Source organism: Natrix helvetica, assembly GCF_964273705.1.
Source record: "Natrix helvetica genome assembly, chromosome: 7".
Classification (NCBI taxonomy): Eukaryota; Metazoa; Chordata; class Lepidosauria; order Squamata; family Natricidae; genus Natrix; species Natrix helvetica.
The window spans coordinates 44294343-44312199 of NC_138558.1; the positions used below are offsets into that span (position 1 = coordinate 44294343).

The 17857-nt window shown below is 38.5% G+C and overlaps 2 protein-coding genes across 3 annotated transcripts in view; one reads left to right on the plus strand and one right to left on the minus strand.

Moving 5' to 3' along the window:
- Window positions 1-17857, plus strand: part of FAT1 (FAT atypical cadherin 1) — a 489274-nt gene that overhangs the window by 254778 nt on the left and 216639 nt on the right. The window lies entirely within an intron of this gene.
- The window catches only part of KLKB1 (kallikrein B1), a 29837-nt gene that overhangs the window by 3062 nt on the left and 8918 nt on the right, over window positions 1-17857 (minus strand). For both annotated transcript variants that reach the window (XM_081959578.1, XM_081959579.1), the window contains exons 6-13: window positions 16271-16380; window positions 14321-14480; window positions 11854-11963; window positions 11579-11738; window positions 11351-11466; window positions 7144-7318; window positions 6437-6612; window positions 2740-2835 (exon numbers count right to left, since the gene is read on the minus strand). In XM_081959578.1, the coding sequence (XP_081815704.1) occupies window positions 2740-2835; window positions 6437-6612; window positions 7144-7318; window positions 11351-11466; window positions 11579-11738; window positions 11854-11963; window positions 14321-14480; window positions 16271-16380 (1103 nt within the window). The remainder of the gene's footprint in view (window positions 1-2739; window positions 2836-6436; window positions 6613-7143; window positions 7319-11350; window positions 11467-11578; window positions 11739-11853; window positions 11964-14320; window positions 14481-16270; window positions 16381-17857) is intronic.

Here is a 17857-nt window from a genome sequence, read left to right on the forward strand (position 1 = left end):
TCTTCTGTACCTATATGGAACTTTCAGTAAAGTTATATAAAAAAATGTTACAGGAGTTTCTTTTGCTGCATTTGGATCTAACAGAGCAACATATAATGTCTCAGAAAGATAGAAACCGCTTATCTATAGACTTCAGAAAAAATGTAATACCTGTGCAAATATGTACTATGAGGATGTCTGCATAACACTGGAAATCACTTTATTTAGTTATTGAGTATATCCCCATGCCACCTAACTCCCACTTCCATTATGTCATCCCACATGGCTTATCTAAGTTTAACCTGTTACCTGCCTTTTTCTCTTAGCAAGGGCCTTTGGATGACAAAGGTAATTTTGAGCAAGTCCAGTGTGATTGTTAAAAAGCTTCATGAATAAAAGGGTGATAAAACGGCAGTCTCATTAACTGAACGGTCCTGCTTGTTGGTTTCTTTTCAGACATAATACTAAACTATGGTTTCAAATCAGCTGTTCTAGCCAGAAACATCCACATTCCCTTCCCTTCCACTGTTGCATTCATAAAAAAATTGTAAGTATCTATTTCTTCATTAAACTAACCAGAATTGTCCAAAACGTTTCAGTTCAGGAAACAGCGTAAGTTTAAACTAAGATTTAGTTCAAACCAGAATCAAACATAATTATGAAACTTGTTTGTTCTTTAGTCATTACTTAACCATCCATATAAGCTTTTTTTTTTCAAGATAGCACTGTGTAGGCAATGGCGTGATTTCGCTGACATTTTCTCTTGCAATTCCCTGATTTATTTTGTATTGTGCTTATCCACTTCAATTAACATCTGAGTTGATGCATTTGATCGACTGTAAGTTTAAGGGACAGAAGATTATGATCAGCTTCCATTATTATTTTTGTTTTGTAGAGCATTTGATCGACTGTAAGTTTAAGGGACAGAAGATTATGATCAGCTTCCATTATTATTTTTGTTTTGTAGAGCAATAGAAGCTCCACCAGTCATTCAAACTTAAAGTCATTCAAACTTTTCTCCTTGATTTGGTATCTATAATAGAAGGAAATAAGGGATATAGAATATGTTCTAGAAGTAATAAGTACATCAAAGATAGCAAAGCAGCTGAAAACTGACAAGACAATCTTGGCCAAAGATCAGGTGAATTATCAATGTTCATTCTTATAATAGCTTCAAAGTGCTGGCCTGCTGTAGGCACACTCCACATGGCAGACACCCAATTTTGTCTCTCTCAATTTCTTCTGTCTGATAAACCAGAACAGCTTTTCATTTTCCCTTCGAAAATCTGAATGATAGGAAGTCAGAAGAAGCATCAATCCTCCAGGGCATTTACAGCTGAAAATACAGGGCTGAGAAATAATTACTGACAGTCCCAACTATAACGCTGTTTTTGAGAATATTGAAAGCATCAAGTAAAATAGTCTATGCATTGAAAAGATGATTTGCCTCCTTCCTTACATCTTATCTGGACAATGTAAATAATGCCATCCCTTACATGCCAGAAGAGTTGGAGGATGTAGCTCAAATGGTAAACAGATTATCATAATTTGTGCTATTAAAGGATATATGATTTAACATTGTAGCCCACAGATATTCTAATTCTATGGGCTACAATGTTAAGTTATATGAGATGACTAAAGGAAGGTTGTAAGCAAACTGCAATGGGCTTAAATCTACAGAAGATTATGTGGATATTTAAGGAGATGGCTTCGTTTTTCAATGGTCTTATAATGTCCTTAATGCTAGTTAAATGAGAAAATATCTGTCTACATTCCCATTTTTAAAAAACAATTTCATTGCTTTTGAGATGAGATCTATTTATTTTCATTTAAGGATTCTATCGTATCAGATAGGGAGAACATAGGGAGATGGTAAGAACACCCAGGATCAACAAATAACACAACTAAAACCTCACTACATAGCACCAGAAATTAATGTTCTGTCCTCAATACTCTTATTTTTAATGGGGAGAATCAGCAGATAATGGCTAAGTCCTCTAATACCTTGCTAAAGAGTACAACTAGAAATGTTATGTAGACTGAAAAAAAATAAAATTCTCTCTCTCTCTTCTGTTTATTTCAAGATCCACTGAATGTCATTTTGCAACTAATTACTGTGCTGATTCTGATCCTGATTACACCAATTTTTAAAAAGATAAAGTCTCTGAAAATTGACAAGCCAGCCTATACAAATGCAAATAGCAGATCCTTTCTATAGGTAGTCCTTGACAAATGTGGCTAAAATGTCTGTCATTAGGCAATGTTGTTAAGTGACTCATCCCCAATTTTGTTACTTTTTGCTGTCCTCAGTAATCAAATTTGGTTCCCCCATTGACTTTGCTTTGCAGGAACGCCTACTAAGGTTGCAAATGGTGAGAGACAATGCAGGCAACTGAATTTTGCTCACCTGACTATGGGACATGATGGTTCTAAGTGCTGCCATAACTTTAAATGGTCATTAAATGAACAGTTTTTAAGATTAGGACTTCCTGTATAATAATGTCAGATGTGCATATGTGTCACATGGTTCTCAGGAACATGGGACAATTTTGGGGCATCTTTACTTGCATTGCTCCTTTATAATAAGTACATTACTCTAGTAATCTAGAAAGGTAATACTTTTCAGTTATATAGTTCAACTTATTAATGAAACCCTTTCCTAGGGTTCTAATTTAAATAGCAATAATAATAACAACCTAATATCACGTCATATTCTGTCAAGAAAAGTATTCAATGTTTCTTAAGGTTATTTTTCAGTACCTCTTTCTTTTGTGTAACCCCATCCAGTCACCCAGCATTCAGTGTATTCCGTACTAATTTTTTCCTGGGAGGGCAGGCATGCGGGTTGCTGTAAAGCTAAATATCAGATAAATAGAATGCTGAAAGGCTTTGGTTGAAAAATAAATTGCATCTTTAAGGATAGAAGAGCAGCTTTGTTCCTAACCCAGTAACTCAGCCCTAACCCACTTAGCCCAGTATTTTGTTTCTCACAACAGCCAAAAAGATGCTAAAGGACAATTGTAGTTCAAAGATGGCATCACATCCTTGTGCCACCATTGCAGTGGTGAGATTCAGCCGGTTCGCACCTATTTGGGAGAACCGGTTGTTAACTTTCTAAGCAGTTGGGAGAGCCGGTTGTTGGAAGAAATCTCCTTTTGTGTTTTTTTTCCATTTTACAGGGCTAATCCTGTAAGGGAGGCAGGAAGGAAACATTCTGGCGTTGTTTCTAGCCTAACCTTTATTGTCCTCCTTACAGAAACTGCCTCTCCGGTTAACCCTTAATACATTGTAACAGCTAAGGTGAAGCGCCCATCGATGTGAGTGATGTTGAGTTGGCCACTACCCACATGGTCACATCACCACTGAGTCCTGACTACCCAGCTGGTCATTAGGATGGAGAACCAGTTGTTAAATTATTTGAATCCCACCACTGTACCATTGTTACCCCTGAACTGGTATTTGAAGACAGGCACTCCCCAGTCCAGAGCCTACTGGCTAAGGCACCAAGATAGAAAGCAAGAGACCATTAGTCCTGCCTTAGCCATGAAAGCCAGCTGGGTGACTTTGGGCCAGTCACACTCTCTCTCAACCCAACACACCTCACAGGGGTATTGTTATGGAGAAACTAGGAGCAGGAAATTTTGCTGGATATGTTTCTCATCTTGGGTTATTTGTAAACATAGTAAAGATGGGATGCAAATTAAATAAATCAAAAAATCAAAAGTTTAAAAATCCAAAACGTATTGAACATGTTCTCCATGACGTTTTTTACTGGATGCAACTTGGTTGGTTCTAATACTTTTAAAGAGGGAGAGAAATCCTTCCCAACCTACTTTGTCCATGCTGTGCATAATTCCATATGCTTTAATCACCTTCTGCTTTTCTTCCTGAAGATAAAGTTTGAACATTTCCGGCTGTGTGAACATCTTGCTTTGATTTCCCTTTTGTATATTTTTTCCATCCCTTTTCAGAACTGTACACAGCATTTAAGATGCAGGAGTACCATAGATAGATGTTAGGACAGAATTTCTGACTTTGCAGATCGGTGAGGGGAGGGTGAGAGAGGGGATGGTTCCACGCGACAGCCAGAAAGCACACATACACACACGCAGCTTCAGTTGTGTGAATGCTGTGCACACATGCCTGCCCCTCACGCAAATGGAGCACACATGCACGCTTGCCCATCATTTTCACAACCCGGTTGTCAACAGCTCACAGCCCACTAGTGGTCCATGACTCAAAGATTGGGGGATCCTGTGTTAGGACATTACAATGTTAGTTACTTTATTTTCAGTCCTTTTCCTAATGAATCCTGAATGGAATTTCCCATATTTTGCAGCTGTAAAGTGAATACACTGAGCTATCTATAATATGGATCCCAAAATCTTTAGTTAGGTATAGAGACTCAGTGTTCTTCTGAAGTTATTGTAGGATATTTTCCCTAACTTCATTACTTTAAATTAATACAATTTAAATAAATCTTTTCTGTAAATCTTGCAAAACACTATCACATTGAATATCTTGGGTACTTGGTCTTCTCACTGTATTCAAATCAAGATCATTTATGAATAAGATGAAAAACTCCCATCTTTGTATAAACTCTTGAGGATTCCACTTGTCACTTCACTCGTCTGAGAAGATTGCCTAAAATTGCTTCAGTTTTTCATCTAGTTAAAGGTTCCTCTTACCCTATGATTGCTAAGCTTCTTCGAGAGCTTTTATCAAAGACCTTTTTACAAATTTAAGTAATCCTTGTAGAAACCATTTTGGTTTTTGCTTAATTCTGCCATAGGTTTATTTTTAATCTGATTACTTTTCTACCAATTTGCCCAAGTAAATGTTAAGCTGACCAGCTGTTCCCAGTTTCTTTTAAAATGCCACTTTCATACTGATCACCTTTCTGTCTGCTATAATTGAGTTGATCTGTAAGATAGGTTGTTTGTTAAATTTCTTTTTGTTCTCAGTGTGATAGGCCTCTTTTTCTGAAACAAAATCTTCTTAGCATGCTACTAGAGTGCCAATGCTACTTGTGTTTTCCTGGTTTTGTTTCATATTTTCTTACATTGTGGAATGTGTTTTAATTAAGTTTCAATTACGATGGTTTAAAGGGAACATGGTGGCTCAGTAGCTAAGATGCTGAGCTTGTCGATCAGAAAGTCGGCAGTTCAGCGGTTTGAATCCCTAGTACCGCGTAACGGAGTGAACTCTCGTTACTAGTCCCAGTTTCTGTCAACATAGCAGTTCAACAGCATGTAAAAATGCAAGTAGAAAAATAGGGATCACCTTTGGTGGGAAGGTAACAGCGCTCTGTGAGCCTTTGGCGTTTAGCCATGCCGGCTACATGACCATGGAGAAGTCTTTGGAAAATGCTGGCTCTTCAGCTTTGAAAAGGAGATGAGCACTGCCCCATAGAGCCAGGAACAACTAGCATGCATGTGCAGGGGATCTTTACCTTTAGTATGACTTATCTAAACAAATCTGACCTTCTTGCCTTGTTCTTTCAATCTTTTTTGTCATCTTAATCTTAAGATGTTTCCACTTTTCTTATTCTTATTTAAAATCAACTGTCTCTTCTTGGATTTTTTCCCCTTCTTGGACCATATTTCATCTAATATAGTCACTTTATTTAGACTTGGAGAACATCATCTTGCTTAGGTTCATTTTTCATGGTAATTTACAATAATACAATACAATACAATACAATAGTAGAGTTGGAAGGGACCTTGGAGGTCTTCTAGTCCAACCCCCTGCCTAGGCAGGAAACCCTATACCGTTTCAGACAAATAGCTATCCAACATCTTCTTAAAGACTTCCAGTGTTGGGGCATTCACAACTTCTGGAGGCAAGCTGTTCCACTGATTAATTGTTCTCACTGTCAGGAAATTTCTCCTCAGTTCTAAGTTGCTTCTCTCCTTGATTAGTTTCCACCCATTGCTTCTTGTTCTACCCTCAGGTGCTTTGGAGAATAGTTTGACTCCCTCTTCTTTGTGGCAACCTCTGAGATATTGGAACAATGCTATCATGTCTCCCCTAGTCCTTCTTTCTCTTAAGCTAAACATACCCAGTTCCTGCAACCGTTCTTCATATGTTTTAGTCTCCAGTCCCCTAATCATTTTTGTTGCTCTTCTCTGCACTCTTTCTAGAGTCTCCACATCTTTTTTACATCGTGGCGACCAGAACTGAATGCAGTATTCCAAGTGTGGCCTTACCAAGGCATTATAAAGTGGTATTAACACTTCACGTGATCTTGATTCTATCCCTCTGTTGATGCAGCCTAGAACTGTGTTGGCTTTTTTGGCAGCTGCTGCACACTGCTGGCTCATTTATTAGACTTGGATTTAATACAATGATTCCAATGATGGCATATTCAACTGACCATTATTAAACAAACTAGGGCATGGCATTGTATGAAATACTAAAATAATATTAAAGGTTTTGTAAATAAATGTATAAATACCACTGAAATTCAAAGGTCTGTCAAGCTTTAGTAAAGCAATGTCATATCCTGACTCTGAAAATTCATATCTGGGATGAACAATCAATTTTTGGATTTTGAAGAAAGTAGTTTCATTTGTTATTTCAGACTGTTTCAAAATGCTACTGTAGACAAGCCAAAGTTCAGTTAATGGAAAGCTAAAGGGAAAATAAAAACAAGGAAAATTAAGATTAAATATGTAGAAATAAGACTGTTTTTCATGCCTTTGGAGGTTAGCCACAATGCTAATCTGGCTTTCAATAAATCGAGTTTGGCACCCCTGGATCAAAGAATTATTTTATCCACATTTTTAATCCAAATGCCATCCAAATGTGTGACTGCAGTTCCCATCATTTTGAATCTATGAGAGGGCTATGAGAACCTCCCAGATACTTTGAACTTTCGTTTTATATGATGCCCAATCAGCCAAGCTAATTGCATGATATAAAACATGGGAACAATACATTTCATGATATAGTACACCACATAATTATTTCATGCAATTGTTTAAATCATATACTTTAAATCATATATAGACAATACTTGTATATATCATTTCTGGACTAATCTTCAAGGCTTTGACCAGGAGTCCTAGGGTTCATATGTAGTGATATCTTGTTATTCAACAGTAACAAAAGCTATCCTATTATGTGATTTCTCTGTTTCTGCTGTGAACATAATTTACTCACTTGTCGAAGCAATGGGCAGCTGTCAAAATCCATTGGTCACTGATGATTGAACCACCACACTGATGGGTCTGAACAGGGAGCACTGTGTGTAAACTGACATGCCAAGGCCATTCACCAACAGAAGAGTTTGATCCTCCAACAACCCTTGCCCGTTTCTCTGGTTTCTGCACACAGACTAAAACAACTTTTAATCACTACATCAGGTTTCATTCAGTGCTTTTGATACAAGATCATAAGAATTCAAATCCAACACACTGGGAGGTACACAAAAGGAAAAGCTGATTTGGAACTCCATTAGCATCGATACTAAAAGTTATATTGATGAGTTAGTCAACTTTATTAGTAAGTATTAGACACAAAGAGTCCAATCTTTTTCATTGGGGTTCAAAGCCTCTGCCAGGAAGTGAATTCATGAAATTCATTTGGAGGACTGTATAGAGTGCATTAGTTTTAGGAGCTATACAAGTTCTAATGATCAACAGTGTTGCAGAAAAGGGTGATATACCAGTTGCTACTACTTCTGGTTCATTCAGGGACACACTACGGGCATGCGCACGCTATGCGCGCTTGCACAGTACTATTAAAAAACAAGATCGCAACTACTACAGTGCCGGCAATAGAACCGGTTCAGGAACGTGACCAGCTGAGTTACTATACAATACAATAGCAGAGTTGAAAGGGACCTTGGAGGTCTTCTAGTCCAACCCCCTGCCTAGGCAGGAAACCCTATACCGTTTCAGACAAATGGCTATCCAACATCTTCTTAAAGACTTCCAGTGTTGGAGCATTTACAACTTCTGGAGGCAAGCTGTTCCACTGATTAATTGTTCTAACTGTCAGGAAATTTCTCCTCAGTTCTAAGTTGCTTCTCTCCTTGAAATTTCCACTCATTGCTTCTTGTTCTACCCTCAGGTGCCTTGGAGAATAGTTTGACTCCCTCTTCTTTGTAGCAACCCCTGAGATATTGGAACACTGCAATCATGTCTCCCCTACTACAACTCATCCGAACCAGTAGGAACCCCTACCTGGATATATAGAACTTTTGATGCTGGGTTGTTTGCTTGCACATGTTTCATTATCCAATTAAGTAACATCAGTACTACCATAATCATATTATGTAGTCAATAAAACTTGCTCCCCCCTGATTCTCAACCAAGTTAATAACTATGGATTGAGGATGGCTTCCTATTTTTATACCCTAACCATTCCCAAGTATAGAAGAGCTTTTTCCCTAGCTCGCTTCAATGTCTTTCTCTCAGCACTTCTGGATGGTCGTTACAAGAGGCTCCCGATTAATAAGCGGCTGTCCCCTTGTGACAGAGCCGAGGTTGAGACAGCGGAGCATGTCCTTCTATTTTGCCCTATGTATAGCCCGGACAGATCTAGGTTACTGTCTCTTCCTGAAATCGTCCCTTCTGGTCCTGATGGCTGTGATTTGTTTGTGCATTGCCTTGGGGATGTCTCCTCGTACATCACCTCTCAGGTTTCCAGGTTTTTCTTGAGAGCTGTGACCATTAGAGGAGAGAGCTGTAACCTCCCTTAGTTGGGCTTTTGCTGACTGGCTGCTGTGTCTCTTTTGTACTGTTCGTGTTTTGGTCTGTGACTGTAAATAAAGTATTTATTTATTTAGTCATATAATGAAATGTCTGCAAGCAAATAACCAAGTTCAGAGATCAACAAGAACTCTAAGCTCTCTCTCTCTCTCTCTCTCTCTCTCTCTCTCTCTCTCTCTCTCTCTCTCACACACACACACACACACACACACACACACACACACACACATTCAAAGTATATGTCTAATAGTCTAAATCAGGGAATCATCTTAACATTTGAGTTTGATTAGGAGCCTGAGTCCTCAAAGTTCAAAGAAGTTGCTTCATGTCAAATGTATTAAGAGGAGCAAAAACATACATACCAGTAAACAGCAGTTGATGTGCCAAACAACCGGTACTTTGACCTACTGATATAACTATTTGCCTAGATTTACTTGCTGTAAGTTTAGGGACAGGAATAAGGATTTTGAACAGCTAGATTCTAGCTTATAAAATATTGGAATTAACAAAGGTAGAAAAAATAATAAGAAATCAGAAGCTAGTATATTTAAGATTAAATGCTGCATAAATGAAAAGAATCAAAATCCAGCCACCACTAATGTGCAGCAGAAAAGGGCAAGACAAAGTCATTGACACTGAAGGCAAGATGGCATGTGTTTTATCATGAGACAGAGAGCTGATCTCTCTGTCCTGCAGAAGACCTCCACAATTTATTCCTTCTCATTTTCATCTGAAACCTGAACAAAAAACAGGTCTTGAGAAAAACTAGAGATTTATTGGCAGCTGAAGTTAACAAATGCCTTAATATACTATTCATAGAAACAGGCAACACAGAATGTTTTTTAAAAAACAGGTTGAATTCTGCCTTCTATTGCACAAAAATCTGCTGGGCGCTGTCATCTCTACATTATCTTAGATATCAACAATGAACATATACGTATAGAATCCACAGTTTGTGTAGCTTTCCTTGATCCTGGAATTCTGAATAAACATGGCTTTGGCAACTGTTCTGGTTAAATTTCCTTCCCCAAGAGCCCCACACTAAACCAGTGGTGGGTTCCTACCGGTTCGGATCAGTTCGTCCGAACTGGTAGTAGTTGGCCATGCCCCTAAACTGGTTCTCTTGGTGGCGCCGTCGGTGCCACCATCTTGTTTTTGGCTTCTGCAGACCCGTAGAAGCATTTTTATTGCACTGTGCATGCATGCACTCCGCACCCCTGAGCAAACCAGCAGTAGTCTCTGCTGGAACCCACCACTACACTAAAACCACGGGTGCAGAGGGGCAATAAAGGAGGACAAAACCAGAGACATAGTTAACACCTTCTTTCAAACTCTGTGGTCCCTTGATATGAATTGGATGGAGACCACAGGCATTGACATTTGATAAGTCAATTTGGGATTAAATAGAACTAGATTAAAACCAATATAGCTGAGTTTTTCAACTTTGTCTAACAAATGTTGAAAAGTTGTGTTTATTCCTAAAATACTAGAATAATATATCTGTTGAATTGCTTTTACTACTTCGGTAGCCATCAAATGTGAAATTCCATATACTGCTAAAATGTCAACTTCTTTATAATTATTAGTGATACATCAACTGCCATTACTCACAAATAAATTATTAAGTATCATTATCCATGGTCAAATAATAAAGAAACTAAAAATATTACTATGTTTCCCTGAAAATAAGATTTGATTCCTGAAATAAGCACTTGGCCTCGGGGGAGGTCTTTTTTTTTTTTTGAGGTGCAGGAGTTGGTGAGCATGGTCACCTCATGGCTGCTGCTGTGTTGCAATATTTTTGGGAAGGGCTTATTTAGTGCATGTGCTCAAAAGCCCAATTGAGCTTATTATCCAGGGAGGTCTTGTTTTGGGGGAAACAGGGTAGGTGATGAATAGTAATTTAAAATAAACTAAGTAAATTCAAAACAATAAAATAAATAAAATAATCTACAATGTCAAATCACAAGAAACAGCGTTCAATAAATGTTTGGCATCAGTGGACAGCCTGCAAAATATTCAGTATGGTGAATCATTAAGGAAATTCAGAAATGAAATGATGGGAATGATTTTCTTTAGTCTCTTGTGGTGTCACTGAATATTTTAAATTCAACAGCTATGAAACATTGATAAAATGAGAATTTCCATCCCTGAGTACAATTTTTCAAGTTGGAGGATTGCATTTCCCCATAACTTCTGGGTCCGGTTACTTCCGGGTTCGGTCTGGAACCGGATCGCGCGATCCGGTGCGAACCGGTAGGAACCCACCACTGGCATACATGTACCTGAAACCCAGGGGTGGGTTCCTGCCAGTTCTAACCTCTTCTATAGAAGAGGTTCCACAAATCTACAGTGCCGTTTAGAACCGGTTCCAGCTCCCTCCCCCTGCCCGTCCGCACATCATCAAGATGAAGAATGAGAGGAGGAATTCTGGGAGTTGAAGTCCACAAGTCTTAAAGTTCCCAAGTTTGGACACCCCTGCCATAATCCCAACTGCGGGGCTCAGTCACATGCTAGTACAGGACTGGGAAAATATTACTCCAACATTTCTGGAAATGATCAGGTATGGGATGATACAAGTCTTCTCAAAGTGAATGAACATCTCCTGTTCTCTCCTATAAAGGCAACAGAAGAGGACGGAATTGGATACTCACCAGGGCTTTTGCTAGTTTGGCACAGTCTTAAAGAATAGCCTGAAACAATTTCATTCTCAGCCTCGATATTATCTGGAGACCCATTGGCTGACATTTTTAAGTAGCATTTACATTTGCTATACAGGAAATAAAAGAAGCAATATCATTCTAAAAGTATTTTTTTTTTCCAAAAGGAGCATGCAAAAATTCACATTACGGTTATTTTGTAAACGAAACAAAAGCACGTACCCTTGATGGTTGCAGTGCATTTTACGGAAAACATAAGTAAAAAATTGACAACGGAGGGTCATTGTACAAAGTTGCTGGCAAGCTATGTGCCCCCTGACATATTCCACATTCAGTTCTGTCCCGCGGAAGTTTAATTCAGGATAGGTCTGGGAATGGCATGCTGCAATCATTTTGGAAATATTTTGGAAAGTATATGTCAAAGACAGATTAGAGGCCAACAACTAGTCATGCAATTTTATTTTAAGTAGGAGCATTTTAAATCATATTTTCATTACCAGTTTCGGCTCTACGGCAGTTCAAGAGACTGAATCCTGATACAACATTTGCTCTTTCTGTAATTTTCTCTGGTCTTTCACTTCTTGAAGTCATCATCAGACAGGTATATCTAAAGCAAAAACACCAAATAATCATTAATAATAATAATAATAAATTTTATTTCTAGACCGCACCCTTTCCTTGGCAGGACTCGGGGCGGTGTACAGTCATGTTAAAACCATATACAAATACATAGACAGAAGCGTAGACGTAGACGTAGACATAGACGTAAACGTAAACGGAGGAGGTAAAAAATATACTGTACAGTTCTTAATTAAAATACAAATACAATTAAAATTCCCTTAAAAAATTCCCCAATAAAATGTTTAAAATGTTTGCCAGGAGGTGGAAGATGGAACTATCAATCGGCTAAGCCAGCTAGTCGGAACAGGTGAGTCTTGAGCTTCTGTCGGAAGGAGTGGAGGTCATTTGTAGTTCTAATATCGGGAGGGAGGTCATTCCAGAGGGTTGGGCCCATTGACTGTTTCAAGTCTCACACAGCTGAACAAGAACAAGGAAACAAAAACTACTGACAGACTGACTAGGTGGCTCAATGGCTAAGACACTGAGCTTGTTGATCAGAAAAGTCAGAAGTTTGGTGGTTCGAATCCCTAGTACAGTTCTCCTGGTTGAGCAGGGGATTAGACTATATGACCTCCAAGGTCCCTTCCAACTCTGTAACTCTTACTATTCTGACCCAGCCTTAGCAGAAATAAGAAACAGACTCCTGGTCACAAAAAAAAAACCCTCTTTATTTATCTCCTGTGAATTAATGGCATTCGCACACCGAAAAATCCAGGCAATAGTCCTTCAAAAGTTAACTTCAGTAGGAGACCTAATCAGTTCCTTGAGATAATTGCCAGGCCTTGAGTTCCCAGCCACAAAACTGCAAATTAAGTTCTGGCAAGCCGTCTCTGAGACACAAAACACAATGAGCCAAATTTTCAGAAATCTGAACTGTTGTCTTCTATGACCACCAATTCCCTTTCTTTCTATTTATTCTCCAGTCATGGAGGGGCCATTCAGCATTCATGTGTGCCTTGCTTCTTGAGTCGGCTCCTTGTCCTCAGTTGTTCTCCTCTCCTAACATCTCTGTGCATACATGTATCTGGAACAGGCCCCAGCTGTTCTTCCTCCCCACTTATCTCAGACTCCAAAGGAAGCTGCCTCTCCAGTGGCTGGGAAATGTCAGAGGGCCCTGGCTCTATCTCTACATCTGATGCAGAGCTTCCATCAGAGCTTTCCACAGACTTGAGAGGTGGGCCACGTTCCTCCCCAACCTCCTCATTGCCCAAGTCTGGCAGGCCACAACAACTACACAGATTTCAGGGAGAAGTCTTTAATGGAAATTTGATATAAATACAGAACCTTGGAAAGTGTAATAGACATTTTCTGGCCTCATCTATTATAAGTCAATGAAAGTGGAGTTTCATCGAGTTATATAAAATGCTTCTTCCCAGATCTCTCTCCATCTAAGCTTACGTGCCATTTATGAGTTAACCTGCCAATTGACTTGGCTGCTATTCCTTTTTTTTTTTTACTGTTTAAGTCTATGTTCTCTTCCATTCCTTTTTTATCTCTCCACAACTTTTCATAGATTGCTAATGTCTCTGAGTCTCTTTGTATTCATTTCCCCCCCCCCTAATCCTAAAAGTCATGGTTTGGATTGGATTCAGGAGAAATCCTATTAAGAACAGAATAATAAACACAGTATTTAAGTTCTGTATCCTTTACCTATAACTTATTATTAGCAAGGATGAATCTGTCACCAGCAGATAACGTTCCTGCAGGCCTAACTGAATATGAACCAGCAGAACTGAATCCTATTTGGGTAAACTGTTTAGTACCTCTAAACAAAGTTCTGGAATTGCACTTAATGGGTTAGGGTGAAGGTCAAAGTCTGTTCATGACTTTTTCAAGATGTTGCAATTGACTTAAGCTGCTAAAAAGTTGAGGACATGGCTACCGGGGGAACTATCTATTTTCCTACAGCTTACCCTGCCCTCATGTCCTCAAAGAACTGTCCTCTTACCAGCCTGTTGATATTCATATAATTCTATAGGAAGACTTTTTGTTATGACACCACCAACATGGGTGCTGTTTTCCCCGGCTTTCTTTAGTTTCTCATTTTTTTCATTTTCATATGTGTTTGTGTATATATGGGTGCATTCTTTTCTTTCCCCAGGTGAACATCTTAATTTTCTTCTTGTACATTTAGCTATATATAATGTAAGTTGAGAGCAAGACAGCTTTGCAAGACTGCAATTTCTGTAAAAAGAAATCTGTGTGACGTGAACAAATTTTGATCAGATGGGCAGAAATACCCCCTGCAAGGTATCTCCTGTCTCAGAACCATGGAAAGAAAATGAAATGAATACTGAATCTTCTAAAAGTTGTCATGACATCAGTTTATCAAACTGTACTCACCTTTGGCTTTTTACTTCCCATTCACTGCTGAAAAATGTAAAGAATAAGCAGTTTGGACGATAGGTGCAAACTGTTCTACATATAAATTTGTCAGGGGTCAAAACCTTTGCAACAGTAATTCCAGAAAATTCAAAATGTTGAAAAAGGTCCATTTGACAATCTGCACAGAAAATAAATTGGCAAAGTCATAGTAGTCCATGTGATCAACAAATTATCCAAAAACATATGGATTGATAGAGAAAAAGTCTACATTTCAGGTTCTGACAGAATGTATGAGAATCGTGACAGAAAATGTTTGAGTGCATAGAATAGTCTATTCCAGCTTGGTGTTCCCTAAATGTGTGCAGACTTTGGAAGAGCTACAGTCCTACTATATCTAAGGGATGCCATACTAGGAAAGCTACAATCTAGTGTTTCTCTACTGGACTAATGTAACCATAAATGCATAACCTATGTAAAATGGTGACATTTATAAAATGTTTTATCCCTTCTCTCCTGCTTCCCAGAAAAGAGGAATGTGGGTTAGTACAATCTTCACTCAGAAGATCTAGCTTAGATGACAGTCTGATGGAGGGGGAGCATGGTGCCATACAGGAGCCCTTTGAAAATATGAGTTAGACAGGGACTGAAGGAAAGGCATTAGGATGGGTTAGATATGATTTTTGCTTGACACAAATCTTAGGTGTAAATATTAGCTTAGATTGCATAGCCTATATTGCGAAAATAATTTAGAAGAATGTGCTAAAAGATGCCAAGAACATTATGAATACAGATAGATTATAATAGTATTCATAATAAAATTTGAAACAAGGACAATTGGAATTCTATAGAATTATCTTGTAATTGCCTATAGCAGTGATGGCGAACCTTTTGTGGCTCGCATGCCAAAAGCGGAGGGAGCGCAGGGGGGTTGTGCATGGGCATGCCACACCCATAATCCTATGCGCACAACCCCAGCATGCATGTATGTATGACCAGTGCTGCTCCCCAATTTTGGTGTGCTTTTTTCGCCCTCCCCAGGCTCCAGAGGCTTTGTAGGAGCTGGGGAGGGCAAAAACAGCCTCCCCTCCCCGTAGGCTCTCCGGAAGCTTCATGAGCTTCCCTGAAACCTCCGGATGGCAAAAAACAACCCTACAAGCAAACCGGTTTGTCCGTAAGGCCGTTTTTCATCCTCCAGAGCCTTCACGGGTCTTCAGGAGGCTTCCCTGAAGGCTCTGGAGGGCAAAAAATGACCCGATGAGTTGCTCATAGAGTCACTTTTTGCCCTCCAGAGCCTTCAGGAAAGTCTCCTGAAGGCCCCTGAAGACTCCAAAGAGCTAAAACTGGCCCTACGAGCAAACCAGAAGTACATTCCTGAACTTCCAATTTGCCCATAGGGCCGTTTTTTGCATTCCAGAGGCTTCAGGGAAGCTCCTGAAGCCTCCAGAGGACAAAAAAGAAGGCTGAACTCAGCTGGCCAGCGAGCGTATGTGGGCTGGCCAGTTGACAAGACAATGCTTTGCATGCCTGGACAAATGGCTCCACATGCCACCTGTGGCACACGTGCCATAGGTTCACCATCACGGGCCTATAGGGTCTTGCTATAGACCTTTTATGGTTGGGAATTCGCTCTATAAGGCAAGTTCTCAATATGGTCCCATAGACATCCTGGAATTGCAACTGATAAAATGTTCAGCCAGTTCCAACAAATCTGGAGGATGCCAAATTGGAAAAGTGTCTAGTGCAGTGTTTCTCAAACTTGGCGACTTTAAGTCCTGTGGACTTCAACTCCCAGAATTCACAACTCCCAGAAGCATAGCTGGCTGGGGAATTCTGGGAGTTGAAGTCCACAGGACTTAAAGTCGCCAAGTTTGAGAAACACTGGTCTAGTGTGACACATATTTATATACCATGTCTTAAAACAGACTATGATAATATCCATACTATTTTCTTTAAGATAAAGGAACTTACCTGTTTGGGCAAGTTGGCATGGTTTCAATGAAAATCCAGAGACAACACCCCTAAGCTGCCTTATATTATTTGGGGTTCCTGTGTTGCTATATTTCAGGTAGCATTTATTACTGGATAAGGAAAGAAAACAGATACTATTTAATGCAAACTTCAGCTCAATTATTTCAAGCTTTGCTTGAAGACTCATGTGTTTTATTATAAGCATATCATGACCTGCATTCTATATGACGCACAAATTGCTTGAATTTGCTTAGTGTCTGTGTGAATTCTAGCCATGTGATTTATATCTCGGTGCAATGGGTAACCCCTGTCATTGTGGCTTATATCAATGCAGTTAAAGCTAAACCACAGTTTTGGGTAAAATATGACTCCAATATCCAATGTCTTTATTAATCTTTCATGGTGCTACAGATTAGAAAGAAAGTACTATGCTGTAACCTATTGTTAAAATTTATAAGTTATATATTATAATTTAGAACAAAGTATGACAATTAGAAGAGTTTAAAAGAGTTTCTATATAGAACTACATGTATACAAAGACAAGAAAAAGTATTTCTCCAAATCATATCCATATCACTCATTGTTAATTCACATAATTTAGTATCATAGCAGTTAAAGCTAAATCACAGTTTTGGGTATAATATGACTGCAATATCCAATGTCTTTATTAATCTTTCATGGTGCTACAGATTAGAAAGCAAGTACTATGCTGTAACCTATTAAAATTTATAAGTTATATATTATAATTTAGAACAAAGTATGACAATTAGAAGAGTTTAAAAGAGTTTCTATATAGAACTACATGTATACATAGACAAGAAAAAGTATTTCTCCAAATCATATCCATATCACTCATTGTTAATTCACATAATTTAGTATCATAGCAGTTAAAGCTAAATCACAGTTTTGAGTAAAATATGACTCCAATATCCAATGTCTTTATTAATCTTTCATGGTGCTACAGATTAGAAAGAAAGTACTATGCTGTAACCTATTGTTAAAATTTATAAGTTATATATTATAATTTAGAACAAAGTATGACAATTAGAAGAGTTTAAAAGAGTTTCTATATAGAACTACATGTATACAAAGACAAGAAAAAATATTTCTCCAAATCATATCCATATCACTCATTGTTAATTCACATAATTTAGTATCATAACATGCAATGATGGCCAATATTTTAGACAGCTTTAGCGCAAAAATGGACTGAACTGAATTCATGGAAAAATATAATATTACCTAAAGCAATAGTGCTTAAATTCTAGATGTATACTGTAATGGCAGATTCTGGTAGGAAAAAAATGGGATGGACTGAAAAAATAGGGGTGACCAGTAGAAGACAACAAATAAAGTTTTTTATGTTTCTTTGCTGCCATCTAATATTCAATCAAGTTTTTTCAACTTAGATCAGTGGTTCCCAACCACTTTTTTGGCCATGCCCCACCTAAGCATCTCTAAAATCCTGCCCCCCCCCCATGCCCCGTGACATATAAATCTTACTTTACTCAAAAAGTGAACTCATGCGGAGGAAACCTAAAAGGCCATTAGCTTGGTAAAAAAGATTCAAATTGCCCCCATTAAAAA